The sequence below is a fragment of the Pituophis catenifer genome, unplaced genomic scaffold (genome assembly GCF_029215685.1).
Source record: "Pituophis catenifer annectens isolate HBS135680 unplaced genomic scaffold, rPitCat1.0.hap2 SCAF_13, whole genome shotgun sequence".
Lineage (NCBI taxonomy): Eukaryota > Metazoa > Chordata > Lepidosauria > Squamata > Colubridae > Pituophis > Pituophis catenifer.
The window spans coordinates 19,850,802-19,868,026 of NW_027256893.1; the positions used below are offsets into that span (position 1 = coordinate 19,850,802).

The following is a 17,225-nucleotide window of genomic DNA, read 5'->3' on the forward strand; positions in this document are numbered from 1 at the left end:
TAACACAGTCAATTGTGAAGTCCAGAAATATGTTCATTTTCATGTAATGCTTCAAAAACCATCTGTCACGTTTTAAAGTTTAGCTGTCTTAATTCTTCCATGGTGTCCGCTATTCTTTTCAGTATCAATTTCAAATTTCCCTAAGTCAGAGTCTTCTGTATATGCTGGAATGACAACCTCCATAATCTAAAACTTCCAATAACAACAATAAGACCAATGTTTGCCCACCTTCCTTCAAATTCTTTGGGCTGCAACTGAAAACTATTCTTATTTCTAGGTTCTTTCCTTGATTAGTTTCCATCCATTGCTGCCTTCATGTGGTTTAGAGAAGAGCTTGACTTCCTCTTCTTTGTGGCAGCCCCTGAGATATCGAAACACTGCTATCATGTCACTTCTAGTCCTTCTTTCCATTAAACTAGACATACCCAGTTCCTGCAACCGTTCTTCGTACGTTTTAGCCTCCAGTCCCCTAATCATCTTTGTTGCTCTTCTCTGCACTCTTTCTAGAGTCTCCACATCTTTTTTTTTTTAATATCGTGGCTACCAAAACTGGACATAGTATTCCAAGTGCAGTCTTACAAAGGCATTACAAAGTGGTGTTAACACGTCATGTGATCTTGATTCTCCATATCTCAAAAAAGGAACTCTGGAAAAGGAACTGCTTTGACTTCTTCTTCTTAGACAGAAGATGGGCCAGCTTTTCATCTTAAATGCCTGCACGTTACATACTCCCTTCCTTCCTTCCTTCCTAACTGGGGTGGGAGAAATCTGCATCATTAAGCTTCTCCTATGATCTTAGGTGCCAGCCCGGCTGACTCCTACACCCCCTGTGGATTCAAATTCTGATGATGTCCATCACATCTAACATACAGTAGAACCACAGATCAGACAGGAGACTGTGAAAGGCAGGATGAGGATGGAGAAGTGGGAGCCATTAGTAGGACAGCATAGGAAGAAAGAACAAAGAACCTAAGGTTTTAATAGAACTTTAGGTTGTCCTACACAATGCCTTAAAAGGGAAGGAGAAAATCACAGGAAAAGCAGAGGGAATTCTAATCCTTTAAAAAATGAAAATATGTCGAAAGAATTCTTTCCATCATACCTAGATGATAATGCTGTTTTATTTATTATATACAAATAATACATAATAATAAGGGGATGCTGTGGCTCAGTGGCTAAGACACTGAGCTTGTCAATCGAATGGTTAGCAGTCCAGCGGTTCAAATCCCTAGTGTCACGTAACGGGGTGAGTTCCTGTTACTTGTCCCAGCTTCTGCCAACCTAGCAATTCGAAAGCAGGTAAAATATGTAAGTAGAAAAATAGGGACCATCTTTGGTGGGAAGCTAACAGAGTTCCATGCACCTTTGGCATTTAGTCATGCTGGCCACATGACCACGGAGATATCTTCAGACAGCGCTAGCTCTTCAGCTTTGAAATGGAGATGAGCACCGCCCCCTAGAGTCGGGAACAATTAGCACATATGTGCGAGGGGAACCTTTACCTTTACTTATTTATTATTATTATTATTAAAACAGAGGTTATCTCCTCAACCGTGAAAGCCTAGTTTGGAAACAATTTCATTTTAGAGACTTGGTTACAGTTATGAGGTTTGGGAAAGGAGGCTCTTTCATTTGTTTTATTTAAAAAAAAAAAAAAACCACCCCATAGATCTTAGAAGGAAAACAAAGCAACATGTTTCCCTTCTATCTCCTCTTAGGGAGGCAGTCCTTCTGATCATGCACTGAAGAAGTTGGGCAGGACTCCTTATGCCACGACAGTTGTGACGCCACAGATACAGATAGCCCGAAAACTCACAGAAGGAGCATTCTTCAAAGGGACATGCCTCAGCTGAAACTTCCCGGCGTGTTAATTTTGACGAATGTTAACCATGACTAAGGAGCTCTGCAAAGGAAGGAGGCCATTTCTGTGTATTCATCAGTGTCCCAATTCCTCATTAGGTTGAAGAATGACTTTTGGTAGCAGCTGGTAAAGGAAAAGGGGTAGAGATTTAAGATTTTAGGGAATGGAGACTCAGATGCCTCGAAGACCAGGCAAAATGGCTGTAGCTACGCATGGAACTCAGATATTCCTCCTATAGAAATGGATATACTGTAAATATAGATATGAATGAGGGAGAGTAAAAGAGATACAGACAGACAGAGAGACAAACGGACAGATGAAGATGAAGATAGAGGAGGAGGCGGTGGGGGAGGAAGAGGAGGAGGGATAGATAGATAGATAGATAGATAGATAGATAGATAGATGGATGGATGGATGGATGGATGGATGGATGGATGGATGGATGGATGGATAGATAGATAGATAGATAGATAGATAGATAGATAGATAGATAGATAGACAGATGATGGATGATGGATAGGTAGGTAGGTAGGTAGATAGATGATAGATAGATAGATAGATAGATAGATAGATAGATAGATAGATAGATAGATAGATGGATGGATGGATGGATGGATGGATGGATGGATAGATAGACAGATGATGGATGATGGATAGGTAGGTAGGTAGGTAGGTAGGTAGGTAGATAGATGATAGATAGATGTTTGCCCATCTCACCCAAAGCGACTGTGACCTTAACTTCAAGAATCTCAGGAGAACATTTAAAAATAAAAAAAGAATTCCATGCTGGAAATTGGGAGTTGCAATCTCAATGCTTCAAGGGGTCTGAATCAATCACAAAGGAGAAGAGTGGGGAACAGATGCAGCACCAAGTAAGTTCGGACAGTATTTTGAAATGAACCAATAAGGGAAAACTTGATCCATTCCCAATCTCAAAAGGGAAGTAATGCAGAGGAAAAGTAACCAGGACAATGAAAAAAGTAAATAAATGAAAATCAGGAAACATCAGGATTACTCTTCACTCCACACCCTACACTCCCAGTTAAAATAGAAAAAGTATGGCAGATGATTTTCAAAGTATCATTTTCAGATGAGGAATCTGACTCTTAGCTATGTCTCAAACCATATTTTTTGTTAATGGTGGTTTACTGTTTTCTTTGAATCTCCAGACCACCATTCTATCTCCAGAAACCACTGCTTCGTGAAGACAAGAATAGAAACTTAGCAGATCGAAAACAAGCACAAATTTATGCTTTCCCTGCTATAGATGCATATATTGAAGCAGCAACCAAAACAGGGTATCTTAACTAAGATTTGCTACAAGCCATGATTACAAGATAGGATCCCAAATCAGAAGAAATAAAAGATCTTTTTTTAAAAAAACAAAAATCAAAAGAAACTACACAATCTTGATCCTTGAACATGACTTGAAGGCCTTAATGTGTACCCCTGAACCACAGAGAGTTGAGCTGACAGAGATTAATTTACAGCGAAAAGACTAACCACATCCAACGGTCCATCGGAATCACACCTAAGCAGAAAATGTCCAATCGTCGTCAAAGAATCACAAAATAAAACGCTGCAGACTAAAGTATGAAAGTTAACAGCAAAGATTAAGCCCAAGGAAGCAAGGCTGAGGACTTCTTACCAATCATATGATTTGCAACGTGGATCTGTATCTCTCTTTCGTTTTCGAAGGTCATCTGGCACTTGATACACTGGTAAGTCTTCTTCTGTTTAAGAAAGAAAGGAGAAAAATATATCAGGCAAATCATCTTTATTGCTGTGGTAGAATTCTTGGTGTTCTACTATTAACACAGAACTAATTGATGGCTTTCTGAAATGGTCTATATCTGGGATGGCGAAGCTATGGCACGCAGTGCCCTCTCTGATGGCACGCGAGCCGTTGCCCAAGTCCATTTCATTCATTCATTTCATTTATTAGATTTGTATACCACCCTACTCCCAAAGGACTCAGGGCGGTGAACAGGCACAGAATAAAACACATAAATACAAAAGTTAAAAAACATAATTAAAACCAAATTAAATAATTTCGCCCGAGACAATTAAAATTCCCAATAATTTAAAAACAAATTAAAATTTCAGTTTAAAAAAATTAAAAGAAAGGGGAGAAAATTAGGCCAGGCCGGCCTGCTGGAATAGGAGGGTCTTAAGAGCACGGCGGAAAGTGTGCAGATCCGGGATCCTCCGTATCTCCGGGGGGGAACTCGTTCCAGATAGTAGGTGACCCCACAGAGAAGGCTCTCCCCCTGGGGGCTGCCAGTCGACATTGTTTGGCTGACAGCACCTGGAGGAGCCCCTCTCTATGAGAGCGTACCGGCCGGTGGGAGGCTGTTTGTGGTAGTAGGCGGTCCCGTAAATAAGTTCAGCTCCACCACACATGTGGCTATGCCTCCCACCGCCAGCTGGTCTTCAGGTCCGTGCCATGCATGCACGGGGGGGCCGGGCCAGTGGAGGTGGCCACGCGCACATGCGCAGGGGATTCAGTCATGTGGGAGGGGGTTATATACATACATATGTGGGGGCCATGCACACATTGCATTTTGGGGGTCTGGGTGCACACGCACTTTGGGCACTCTATCTGGAAAAGGTTAGCCATGACTGATCTAAATTATGGTTTCATCTCAATCAAATGGATTAAAACAATAAAACCATGGTTGAGAACTAGGCAAGGAGAGAAGCAACTTAGAACGAAGGAGAAATTTCCTAACGGTGAGAGCAATCAACCAATGGAACGCCTTGCCTTCAGAAGTTGTGGGGGCTCCATCACTGGAGGCTTTTAAACAGAGATTGGGCAGTCATTTGTCTGGAATGATAGGGGGCCGTGATGGTGAACCTATGGCATGCGTGCCAGAGGCAGCACTCTGTGGGCATGTGTGCCGGCCAGCTGGTCTTTGTGGGTGCTAGAGCTCCAGAAAACAGCCTGCCTGAAAACGGCCCCCAAAATGGCCAAAAAACAGGTCGTTTTTTGGGCCTTTTTTGGGCCGTTTTCAGGCTGTTTTTTGGGCCATGTTCAGGCTGTTTTTCAGACTATTTTCTGGGCCATTTTTGGACCTTTTCTGGGCTGTTTTTGGCCCCAAAAATTGCCCCAAACAGACATGCATTCACCAGCCAGCTTTGGGTTTCTGATGCTCCAGCGCATGCATATGCATGCACATGCATGCGCATACCGGTTTCGGCACTTGGTGCCGAAAAGGTTCGCCATCACTGGTATAGGGTCTCCTGCTCAAGCAGTGGATTGGACTAGAAGACCTCCACCAAGGCTCTTTGATGGAGATGAGCTGTGGGCTTGGCCATATGGGCAGCCAACAGAAAGCAAGCAAATGGTCAATTGAACAAATCAACCTAGAAATCTCAAAGCGCAAATGAGAAGGATCAAATCGCCCTACTTCAGAGGAATAATGTAAAGGTCTGCCTCTTTGGAGGAGGTTCTGGATGCTGAGAAGTGTGGAAAGTAAGAGGAGAAACAGAAGACAACCAGGGGCATGTTGAAGGGACTCAGAATGGCAATGGATGGACCATTGAAAAACCAGAAGGATCAAGTTAAAGATAGATCATGAAAAAAATACAGCTATATGGTAAGTAGATACTATCACCATTAGTGAGTGCAGGAAAAATAGAGTAACCGAGTTGGAAGAGACCTTCGAGGTCTCCTAGTCCAACCTCCTGCTCAAGCTGGAAATCCTACACCATTTCAGACAAATGGTTGTCCAATCTCTTCTTTAAAACCTCCAGTGATGGAGAAGGAGGGAAGGAAGGAAAGAAGGAAAGAAAGAAGGAAGGCAGGCAGGCAGGCAGGCAGGAAGGAAGGAAGGAAGGAAGGAAGGAAGGAAGGAAGGAAGGAAGGAAGGAAGGAAGAAAAAAGAATAGCAGAATAGCAGAGTTGGAAGGGATCTTGGAGATCTTCTAGTCCAACCTCCCCACTCACGCAGGAGACCCTATACCACTTCAGACAAATGGTTGTTCAATCTCTTCTTAAAAACCTCCAGTGATGGATCACCCACAACTTCTAGAGGCAAGTCATTGTTCCATCAATTAATTGTTCTAACTGTCAGGAAATTTCTCCTTATTTCTAGGTTGGTTGTCTTGATTAGTTCCCATCTATTGCCTCTCGTTCTTAATCTTGTTGTTAATCGGTTTGCTTCTTTCAACAAAGCCCAGCATCCAGGACCATTTTCTAGGGGCAGAAATAATCCATCGGTGAGGTGTTTCCAGCTGTATTTTGAAAGTTTGAATGACTTATCTATCTGAAAGCTCACATGACTTCTGGAAAGCATTAAGATGGGAGTTGTTCCCCATTCAAGAAGGCCATCAGAGTCCAGTGATTCAACTTTGATTTCAATGTTAATGCAAGACCAGCTTTATCAAATCAACAGTAATATTGTACATTCTGCTCCAAAATACCTGAAAAACTGTTTTTTTTTTTCTTTTTTTTATAAAGAATGTTTTACTGATCAGTGAAAATATAACACCAGTTGATCTTGGTACATCTTTCTTTGTGTTCCAAATGTTTTATTCCTTGCAAAAAAAAAAACGTGTTTGGTCTTTAAATAAGAGGAATGCGATTGCATAAAAAGAGGTTGAAGAAATCAGATGGTATCCACAGAATAGCTCGCACGTATTCCTTTTGGAAGTAAAAATACGGATTCTAGAAAACTGCAGCAATCTATATTGAAACATGACTTGATTCCCCCCCACCTCCTTTTTATTCTTTTTCCCTTTTTCTCATTTATTATGCATTTCCTGTGCCAGGCTATAGAAGCTTAGCTGGAGAACAAAAAAAGAAGCAATGACACTTGCTTGTTTTATTCAATCCAACAAGAAGTTTGTATTTAAAAGTGGCAAGGTTGTACCTTCTTAGCAATGACACAAGGACAAAACGCCTAGGAATGATTAGCATCAGTATTAAAATTTAAAGCAGTCACGTCAGAAAGGAAGAGAGGGAGAGAGAGAAAGGAAGGAAGGAAGGAAGGAAGGAAGGAAGGAAGGAAGGAAGGAAGGAAGGAAGGAAGGGAGAGAGGGGGGGAGAGAGAGAGAAAGAAAGAAAGAAAGAAAGAAAGAAAGAAAGAAAGAAAGAAAGAAAGAAAGAAAGAAAAGAAAGAAAGAAAAAGGGAGGGAGGGAGGGAGGAGGAAGAAGAAAGAAAGAAAGAAAGAAAGAAAGAAAGAAAGAAAGAAAGAGGGAGAGAGGGAGGGAGGGAGGGAGGGAGGGAGGAAGGAAGGAAGGAAGGAAGGAAGGAAGGAAGGAAGGAAGGAAGGAAGGAAGGAAGATCACATACTCTTTTCCAGGATGTGCTATCACAAGTCATTAAAAGGGAATTACCAAATCAAACAAAATTATGTCATCTTCTTAGCTGTAGTTGTTTCTCAAAAGCTTCTTTACCGTAATACTTTTCCTCCTAGTGTTTACTTCTAAGATATTTTGAGAATTTTCTAAGTCTCAGTTGCTAAGTTTCCGAGATACCCTGGTTAATACTGTAGTGCTAGAATCCAGTGCACTTCCTACAGTATATTTCACGTCTACTTTTCTTTCCCTTCTGAGTCGAGATACTGAGACAGGCTTGTATTTAATCGAAACATGTACTCCTACTGGTTTTTCATGTAATCTCAACATAGCTTTTCTCCGACTATACCTTTTTTCCCTAATCCTCCACTGTTAGGCTCTGTGTAAAAGGGGAAAAATCAATAATGGATCCAGGAAAAAAAAAAGAAGAAGAAAAAGAACTGGTCAAGAATTATAGAGTAGTAACGTCATTCGGACAGCCCGGTTGGTATTTCACATACAAGGCTGGCTGCGTAAAAACCACATTTTACCTGTTGTACTACAAATCAACAAGAGATTAGAAAACAGAGAACAGTGTGTTGTTCAATTTAGCTTCCCCAGCTATCTTCGATGTAGCTCTTTAACAAGAGCTACTGAAATTTACTGTTCTCGGAAAAATGCTATGAGCATTCAGAGGCCCCCTGCCTATAATTCTGAAATCTGCTAAAATCTTTGAGCTGACTTGCAAGCAGTCTCATTCAGAAATATTTATATACACCGAGACCTATATGCACTCCTTGCATCCGTCTAAAGCAGAGTTTCCCAACCTGAATGATTTTCAGATGTGTGGACTTCAACTCCAAGAATACCCCAGCAATGCAATGCAACGCTGGCTGGAGTATTCTGGGACTTGAAGTCCATGCATCTTAGAAAGGTTTAAGGTTGGGAAACACTGTTCTCAAGCAACAATTAAGGAGAACACAGCAAAAAGGATGAAATAAACAAGAACAGGTGGGCTTCTGTTTCTAACCAGCTCTCCTCATTGGGCAGCTTTCCAGATTTACTGAGCTGACAGCTCCCATACTTGGCCTAGTGGACCATGGCTTGGGGACAACATCATCCAAAACAATCTGAAGAATACCAAGTTGATGTTTTGTTCAGAAAAATAAAGAAATGAAGATTTGGGGAGGGGGTTGAATATCCTCCATCTGCAGGTGCAAATTAAGGCTAGAAAAGTATGATGCCACCCTGTTCACCAAAGTTGGAATCTTGGATCAAAATGGAGATGAGCCAATCACGTTTCTACTCACACTTCCAAAAAAATGGAGGTGCTACGGGAATGCTCATCACAATTCAGATATCATCTGAAATCAGATAATTTGGCACTCCAAGAACAAAGACACTGTTGTTAAAGAAGAATACCCCAAATTCCTGTGAGAAGGACCCACATTCTTCCTTAATCGATGAAGGCTGAAGAAACAGAGCAGAGTAGTCAGGACTACTGATAATCTACCTGGAGGACTAAGATGGGTTAGATCAGGGGTCTTCAAACTTGACAATTTTAAGACTTGTGGACCTCAACTCCCACAATTCCCCAGATGGCTGAGGAATTCTGGGAGTTGAAGTCCACAAATCTTAAAGTTGCCAAGTATGGAGGCGCCTGGGTTAGACGAAAGGGGCATAGGCCTCATTTGCATCCATCCATCTATTAAGAGGACTTGCTCTTCTTAACGATAAAGCAGAACTAAAATATTAGCATATACACCAATATACCTTCGGTAAATTGTAATTTGGCACAAATCTGAATTCTGATTTTTTTATTTTTTTTCATTATCTTCTACAGGGGAAAAAAAAAAAAACCTCCTGTTCTCTTGGGATACAATTCAATACATTTACTTTGTTGAGGAACTTAAAGCCTCTCCAGAGAAAAGACGAAACGTGGAAGCGCTTCTTGAAGAGAGATAGTTAAAAGTAGGTGCGAAGGGGACGGCATCCATTTCCACTCGCAGCGACTGTGAGGTAGCCAGAAGAATAGTAGGGTTTAAAAAAAAAAAAAACTGCAGTGAGAGTTTGAAGTACTGCAGCCACTGTCTCTGTGCAACCACACAAAACTAGAATTAGCCTGACATAAAAGCCGAGGCCTATTCTTTAAGAGACGGAGGGCAAAGTGCAAAATCAAGAAAGAAAGAAAAAGTAGAAAGACGGGGGACCAGGATAATAAGTAGTTCGGGATGACGAAAGCCCAAGAGGTTTCACGCTGAAGGGAGAGGTGTTTCCATTCTATATTTTATTCTCTGCAGAATTAGACGTATATCACAGCTGGAGACCGGTCTAGTCACTGATTCATTTGACCTCCAGGGAGCACCGCACCAAAGCATGGAGTGAAACAAAGCAAAGAGGAGCTTTAGCTTGTGATTGTTTCAAAGCCCCCCCCCTTCCCCAAATCCTTTGAACCCAACGTATTGCCCTCACTGGCAAAAACTTCCTGGGTGACTGTTCCCAGCTTCTTCATGGGAAGTTGCTTTATCAGGCGATTTCAGACTCAAATGAGGAGAAAGAGCCTTGGGCCAGAATAACAGTGTTGGAAGGGACCTTGGAGGTCTTCTGCTCTAGCCCCTGCTCAAGCAGGAAACCCTTATATCACTTCAGACAAACGGTTGTCTAATCTCTTCTTAAAAATCTCCAGTGTTGGAGCAACCACAACTTCTGGAGGCAAGTCGTTGTTTCACTGATTAATTGTTCCGTATAGGAAATTTCTCCTTAGTTCTAGGTTGGTTCTCTTCTTGATTAGTTTCCATCCATTGCTTCTTGTTCTGCCTTCAGGTGCTTTGAATAACAGAGTTGGAAGGGATTTTGGAAGTCTTCTACTCCAACTGGCTGCTCAAGTAGCAAACCCTATATCATTCAAGTTGGTCCAGAACGCAGCCGCGCGAGCTGTCGTCACATTACAGCAATTCTCTGCGAGCTGCACTGGCTCCCTATTGGTCTCTGGTCACAATTCAAGGTGTTGGTTATTACCTTTATAGCCCTACATGGCTCAGGGCCAGGTTATGTTTGAGACCGCCTTCTACCGCATAGCTCCCAGTGACCGGTAAGATCCCACAGAGTTGGTCTCCTCCGGGTCCCGTCAGCTAAACAATGCCGGCTGGTGGGCCCACGCGGGAGGGCCTTCTCTGTGGCTGCCCCAGCTCTCTGGAACCAGTTACCTCCTGAGATCTGGACCATCCCCACCCTATTGGCCTTCCGAAAAGCAGTGAAGACCTGGCTTTAAAAAATGCTTTTAAAAGTAAAAAAAAAAAAAGTTGGCCACACCCATCCAGTCACATTACCCCACCACTACCAAGCCACACCCACAGAACCAGTAGTAACAAATTTTACGTTTCACCACTGGGTCAAACGTAATTCCAATGGTGGGATGGCAAGCATATCTGGGCGGGCCCCCACTGTATTTACCACTCAGAAAAAGTTTTGTGCTTCAATAGTCTATGCAGCTGCGTTTTGGATGCTCAGGAATCAGGGGTGAGCCACAAATGGACATTTGAAGGAAGGCTGCAAAAGCCTTGGGAACCTTGGTAGATGTTCACCACAGGATGAAAACAGTCAAGCCAATTCGGTACTGAAGCAAGTGGGAAATTTATCTGGAAAACTTAGTCTGATCAAGAGCTAGTATAGTATAGCCTTTATTGTCATTGTACATCATGTATACAACAAAATTGGCTTTAGCCTCACTGGTGCAATCCATGACAAAAAAATACAAACAACATAAATAGCATAAAGAATAATCCCTATGCAGGTAATTGGGGGGGGGGGGAGAAAAAGAAAGAAAAAGAAAAACCAGTCATACATTTCCGTGTGTGCGTGGAGTGATTGTGGTTGTGTTTAAGAGTTTGACAGCCCAAGGATAGAAATTATTTTTCAATCTTATTGGTTCGGCTGGCTATGCTTCGATGTCTTCTGCCCGATGGTAGAAGTGCGAAGAGACACTGACCAGGGTGTGAATCATCTCTGAGTATCTCCCTTAGTCTGCTAAAGCAGCGAGACCTGGCGATGTCATCCAGTGGTGTTAAGAGGGCAAGTGATGGTATCTTGTGCCGAACTGATCACTCTCTGTAGTGCCTTCCTGTCCGCAGCAGTTAAACAGTCTGGTTGCTACTTAAGTCAATGCTTTGTGTAGAACTGAATAGCAATAGCACTTAGACTTATATACCACTTCACAGTGCTTTACAGCCCCTCTCTAAGCAGTTTACAGAGTCAGCCTCTTGCCCCCAACAATCAGGGTCCTCATTTGACCCACCTCAGAAGGATGGAAGGCTGAGTCAACCTTGAGCCTGGTGAGATTTGAACTACCAAATTGCAGGTAGCCGGCAGTCAGCAGAAGCAGCCTGCAGTACTGCACTCTAACCACTGCGACACCATGGCTCATATTTGAATTCTCCAAAGTGGTTGATATCAATGGGATTATAAATATTGTTCAGTGATGGGTTTCAAAAAATTTTACTACCGGTTTTGTGGGTGTGGCTTGGTGGATATGGCATGGCTTGATGGGCGTGGCTTGGTGGGCTTGGCAGGGGAAAGATACTGCAAAATCCCCAATTCCTCCCGATCAGCCAGGAGGCAGAGAATAGATGGGGGCGGGGCCAGTCAGAGTTTTTACTACCAGTTCTCCGAACTACTGTACTCAAAATTTCCACTACCAGTTCTCCAGAACTGGTCAGAACCTGCTGAAACCCACCTCTGATATTGTTGCTGTTATTATTGATATGACCCTGGGATGGTGCAACTGTCATAAATATGACTCAGTTGCCAAGTATCTGAATTTTGATGACATGACCATGGGGATGGTGCAACAGGTCGTAAGTGTGAAAAATGGTGATAAGTCGCTTTTTTCTGTACCATTGTAACTCTGAATGGTCCCTAAACAAACTGTTGGAAGTCAAGGATTACCTGTATATGATATCTAAGGGAAAGAGTTGCCAGGCTGGGGCAAATTTGGTTTGGATTGTACTTAAACTGACCCTAAATGAAACTGGTCTAAGAAAAGATCTTCTACAGATGATGATTTGCCTCCCGGGGACTCCGCAAAGTTCTGAATTGTGATCCACAATAAGGCTGACTGAGCACTTCTGAATTCCCATTTCCAATCTCCACATTAGAGGGTGAGCAAAGCAGAAAGATTAAAGAACATGGGATCACATGTTGTGTGGAGGGTCCCACTGTATCATTTTTCCTTCTTCAGAATTAGAAATGTTAAGAGGACCCAAAGAAATGGGATCCAGAAATTATCCAATTGCCTTCCCTGCAAAGAGTTATTTCTAATTGAAAAATATCATCAAGAAATTAATTATTGACCGAGATGTGTTGCTTTCCCCGTACAATAATTTTCAGGCAGATGATAGCAATTTTTAGACATTTTTTCCCAACTCTGCCTAGAATTAGCTTTGGAGGAATAAGGCTTTACACAAATATTTTTAGGGTATGGCACTGAATTATCACTTAACCACGAAACAATCTTTATTTCCAGCAACTGATCCAGTCTGTAAATAAAGTCACACAACTTATCCAAAGAGCATCACCACTGCCATGGCTTAAAATTGAGAAAAGTTTATCCTTCAAAGAAAAAAAAATGAAAACTGAAACTTATGCTGCTTCGTTTTTGCAATCAGGCATTCATACTCAAGTTTTTAAGAAGAATGACTGCTATGAAGGACATTCTCCCATCCAAAATGTTATCCAGTTTCACATAGAACTCTCCTATAAACAGAATTTTATGCACCAACCCTAAAGGGCTTTGAAAGAGCCAGATGCACACAAAAACATTTTCAGTATGGAATCGAATGCAAGTTTCTTCTCCCCTGATGGAACCAAGTACAGGTAATCCTTGCTTAATGACCAGGACTGGAATTTCCATCACTATACAATGTGATTGCAAAGTGCAATGTCACATGACCACATCGCTTAGTGATAGCAGTTCCAGAAGTGCCCCCAGCTGTCATTAAGCGAATGATGGTAGGTCATTAAGCAAGCATCACAATGATCATGACTTCCAACTTCCTGCAGGCTTCCCCACTAATTTTGCTTATGGGAAGCCAGTAGGGAAAGTTGCAAATGAGAATCAGGTGACTGCAGGATGTTGTATTGGTCAAAATTCTGGGCCAACTGCCAAGCACCCAGATTGCGATCACATGATTGCGGCGATGTTGTGACTGCTGGGAACTTCAATGACCAATTGTAAATACCACTTATTCAGCACAATTGTGCGTTTGAGTGGTCCCTGAATAAGTGGTCATTCATCGACAACCACCTGTAGATATTTCAAACAGGTGTAAAGTTTTGAACAGAATACAGATTTGCATTCATCTGTTTGTAGTGATAGTTATGAAAATTTATGGCAATACTTACTCTGGGAATCGGGGATGTCTGTGTACCCTTCTTTTGGCCACTGGTTTCAGGCGTCAGGTCTCGATGATCCAGCTGGAGGTGGCTCTCAAGCTCCTCGGCACTTTCAAATTTGACACTACACTCTGGACATCTCAGACTACCGCAAGGTCTTTCGCTAATGTCCGGTACAGTCAGGCCCAAGGACTGTCCGTTGGTGCTCCGAGCCATGCAAGCAGCACACAGTCCATATGGTAGACCATTAACATCCAGTTTCACCAAGTCTTGCTTGTTTCTGAAGTCTTTCAAGCATAGAGCACACTTGTAGAGTTTCTGCAAAGCCTGGCCATTGGGTGATGACGCGGCCGAGTTCCCTACCAATTTTTGCATATGGAACGTTCCGTGGATTTTCAGCTCCAGAGTCGAGGTGACTGTCTGCATGCAGACCACACAACGAAACCCAGTGAGGGAATTCCTAAGATCGGGATGCATCTGGCAGTGCTCGATGAAGTCCTCTTCACTTTGCAGTGGCATTTTGCAGATCCGACACGTGCCCGTGTCCAAGCTCTTGCTGTGAGTTACTTTATGTTCTGTTAAGGTCAGGAGCGATGGGAAACGCTCCCCGCAAATAGGGCACATATAATGCTTTGCTGGACCCCGATGGGTCTGCATGTGTTCCCGGAGGCCGTTCTCTGAGAAAAAGGTCCTTGAGCAGATATTACATTTGTGACTCCCTTTGATGAACTCCGCTTTCTTCCTGGAACAATCATCCTCCCCAGGTCGGATGTTATGATCCCGCAAACGATGGTTCTGCAGCAGGACTTCCATGGTGTACGCAGCTCCACAAATATCGCAGCCGTACATAGGTTCAGAGGCGTCGATGTCATCCTCGCTAGCTTCGTGGCTATTGGACGTGTCTGGGTTTTTGATCAGCATGTTCGGGATATCTGTCGACTCAGCCTTCTTGCTGGCTGGCGTCATACCATTGGCCGTGCCATTCTCAGTGCCCGCATCGAAGACGCAATGCTTCTCCCGCAAATGTTTCTCGAGCAGAATAATGGCATGGAACGCCTTGCTGCAGAACTTGCAGTTGTATTTTTTGCTGTGGGTGGTGATGTGGCACTGCAGCTCCACCTCGGTGCTGAAGGTCTCCCCACAAAAGATGCACTTGTGCGACTTGGCCGGGTTCCCCAAATGGCTGTGCTTTACGTGGATCTGGAGGTCCGCCTCCTTTCGGAAATCCCAGTTACAGGCCGTGCAGCGGTACATTTTTTTCTCATTGCTGTGCTTGACTGCCAGGTGCACTTGGATGGATACTTTGGAGTCGAAAACCTCTTGGCACAGGGTGCAATGGTACAAGACGAACGTATGCATGTCCAAAAGGTGCTTCTGAAGGTCGTCCACCGACGAAAACTGCTTGTCACAGCTCTCGCAGACATAATGTGTTGAGGTTGTCATGTAATGGACAGTGAGATGCTGCAGAAGAGAGTCCTGGGAGTCAAAATCTTCTTTGCACTGAGGACACGACTGCTTCCTTAACAGCAACTCCAAGTGCAACTTCAAATGGGTCTGGAAACTCTCAAAGTTGGAGAACTTCAGCTCACATTGATTACACGGGTATTCCCCGTTGGAAACAGAATGGACGCTAGCGGAAAGTCGTTGTCTTTTGGGGGAAGAAACTTCAACATCCGAAGACACCGGGCTCTGTTCTCCTTTGGACTTTTTATTATGTGCCAGTGGAATGTTCTTGTGGTTTTCTTTAATGTGTTTTGTCAGCTTGAGAATGGAGCCAAAAATGGGCGAGTTCGTGCAATACGGACAGGAGTAAACTTCCATAAAAGACTGGGAGGGTTGAACCACGGGGGAATCCAACTTCGAGTTCCCGATGTTGCAGTGAGTTTGCTGGATGTGTTCAGTCAGAGAAGCTTCGGTGAGGAAGCCCATGGAACACTGGTTGCAAAAGAAGGCATTGTTACCATCTTGCGTTGTGGCTCCCGGCCCACAATGGGCGATACGGATGTGTTCCTGCAGGCTGTTGATATCGGCAAACATCTCTGGGCAATAGTTACAATGGAAAGCAGAGATGTTGCTGAACTGCATCATCGGATAGGCGTGGTTTTTATGCACTTTCCGCACGTGTTCGTTCAGGTTGTATAAGGTAGGCATGGATTCAAGGCAAATCTGGCATGTGTGGTTTTGCTGAGGTTTATCTGTATGGATGGTCTTCAGATGGATCTCCAAAACAGCAAGACTGTTGAAGTCACGTTTGGTACAATAAGGGCAGCTGTAGGCTACCTTTGACCAAGCCTGGCCTTCTTCCCTTTCCAGCGATCTCATTTTCTTCTGTCCCCTCAAAGGTTTCAAGGTCGAGTCGGGCGTGGAGCCCCGTTCCACCGATGCACTGGAATCTGGCGTGGCGCTACTCATGGAGGCCACGCTGCCCAAGACGGGATCTGGGCTGATGCTGTGGTTGCTGGAATCAGGCTGTCGATGGCTATCTAAGTGGCAATAAACTTCTTCCACGGAAGAGAACTGCTCAGGGCACATGGGACACTTATGTTTTTTGTTGGCATGAGCTTGGTGGATGTGGGACAGGAGAGAATTTTCATCGGCAAAGACCTCCGGGCAATGGATGCACTGCAAATCAGCCTTTTCGGACAATTGCGGATGGCGGGTCATGACGTGTTTCTCCAGCTCTTCGGTCTGGCTGAAGGTCTCCTCGCAGTAGTCGCACATGAAGTCGTCCTTCTTGGCCTCCTTCTCGCTCTTGGCCAGGTGCTCCTTGTTCTTCTTGTGCGCTTGCATGTGGCTTTGCAGCGAGCTGGTGGAAGAGAACCCCCTCTTGCAGACCGTGCACTTGAAGGGCTTGCTCGAGCTGTGGGTCTTCAAGTGGATCTTGAGGTGGTCGCTGCGGGAGAAGGCCGCCTCGCATTCGTGGCAGTGGTACTTCTTGTCCCCCGTGTGCAGCTTAATATGCCGGTCTCTGCTCCTCTTGTGCTTGAAAAGTCGGCTGCAGTAGGTGCATTTGAACGGTAGCTTGTCGCTGTGAATCTGCTCGTGCCTTTTAAGGTAGCTCAGGCGAATGAAGGACTTATCGCAAAACTGGCAGGGATAAGGCAGGCCGGTCCCCCCTTCCTCCTCTCCGATGCCGAGATCACACCCATCTCCAATCATCTGAGTGGGTGATGCAACGTCTTTGCTGGAGGGAGATGAAGTTACCCAAGAGAGTTGTGGGTCGTCTTCGCCATCTGTAATGGGGAAAGCAGAAAGGAGATTAAAAACAATTCCCAGTGCATCTGTGAAAACAGGGACAAAGCCAGCCGTTCCATAACACTATGGCTCTTCTGCTACCACCGGCAGTGGAAAGGAGGGAGAAAAAGAGAGCCGGGGGGTGGGGGGGAGAGAAAGGAAGGAAACAGAAAACCCACGCTGAAGGAAAAAAAAAAACCTGAAAGAACCAACAGCACAACAGCTTAAAGGGATATTTGAGCAGAAGAAAAAGAAAGGAAATGTTCCCCCCTCTTGCACAAAACTGTCTCTTTAAAAAAAGAAAAAGAAAAACATAACAGAAAAACAGTTTCTACTTCCAGTTGCAGGAGATCACTACGAATGCAAAGCCATTTCTCTTTTCCCCCCTTGCCCCTCCCGGTCCTCCCCCCCTCCAAGCAGGTTTAACACCTGTCTACTCAATTGCCAAGCAATAAACAG

General features: G+C 43.9%; 1 protein-coding gene across 2 annotated transcripts in view; it reads right to left on the bottom strand.

Annotated features, from left to right (window-relative positions):
- ZNF423 (zinc finger protein 423) overlaps window positions 1-16,766 on the bottom strand; it is a 156,784-nt gene extending 140,018 nt beyond the window's left edge. For both annotated transcript variants that reach the window (XM_070952995.1, XM_070952994.1), the window contains exons 1-2: window positions 13,542-16,766; window positions 3,510-3,594 (exon numbers count right to left, since the gene is read on the bottom strand). In XM_070952995.1, the coding sequence (XP_070809096.1) occupies window positions 3,510-3,594; window positions 13,542-16,691 (3,235 nt within the window). In that variant the 5' untranslated portion in view covers window positions 16,692-16,766. The remainder of the gene's footprint in view (window positions 1-3,509; window positions 3,595-13,541) is intronic.
- Between the last annotated feature and the right edge of the window lie 459 nt (window positions 16,767-17,225).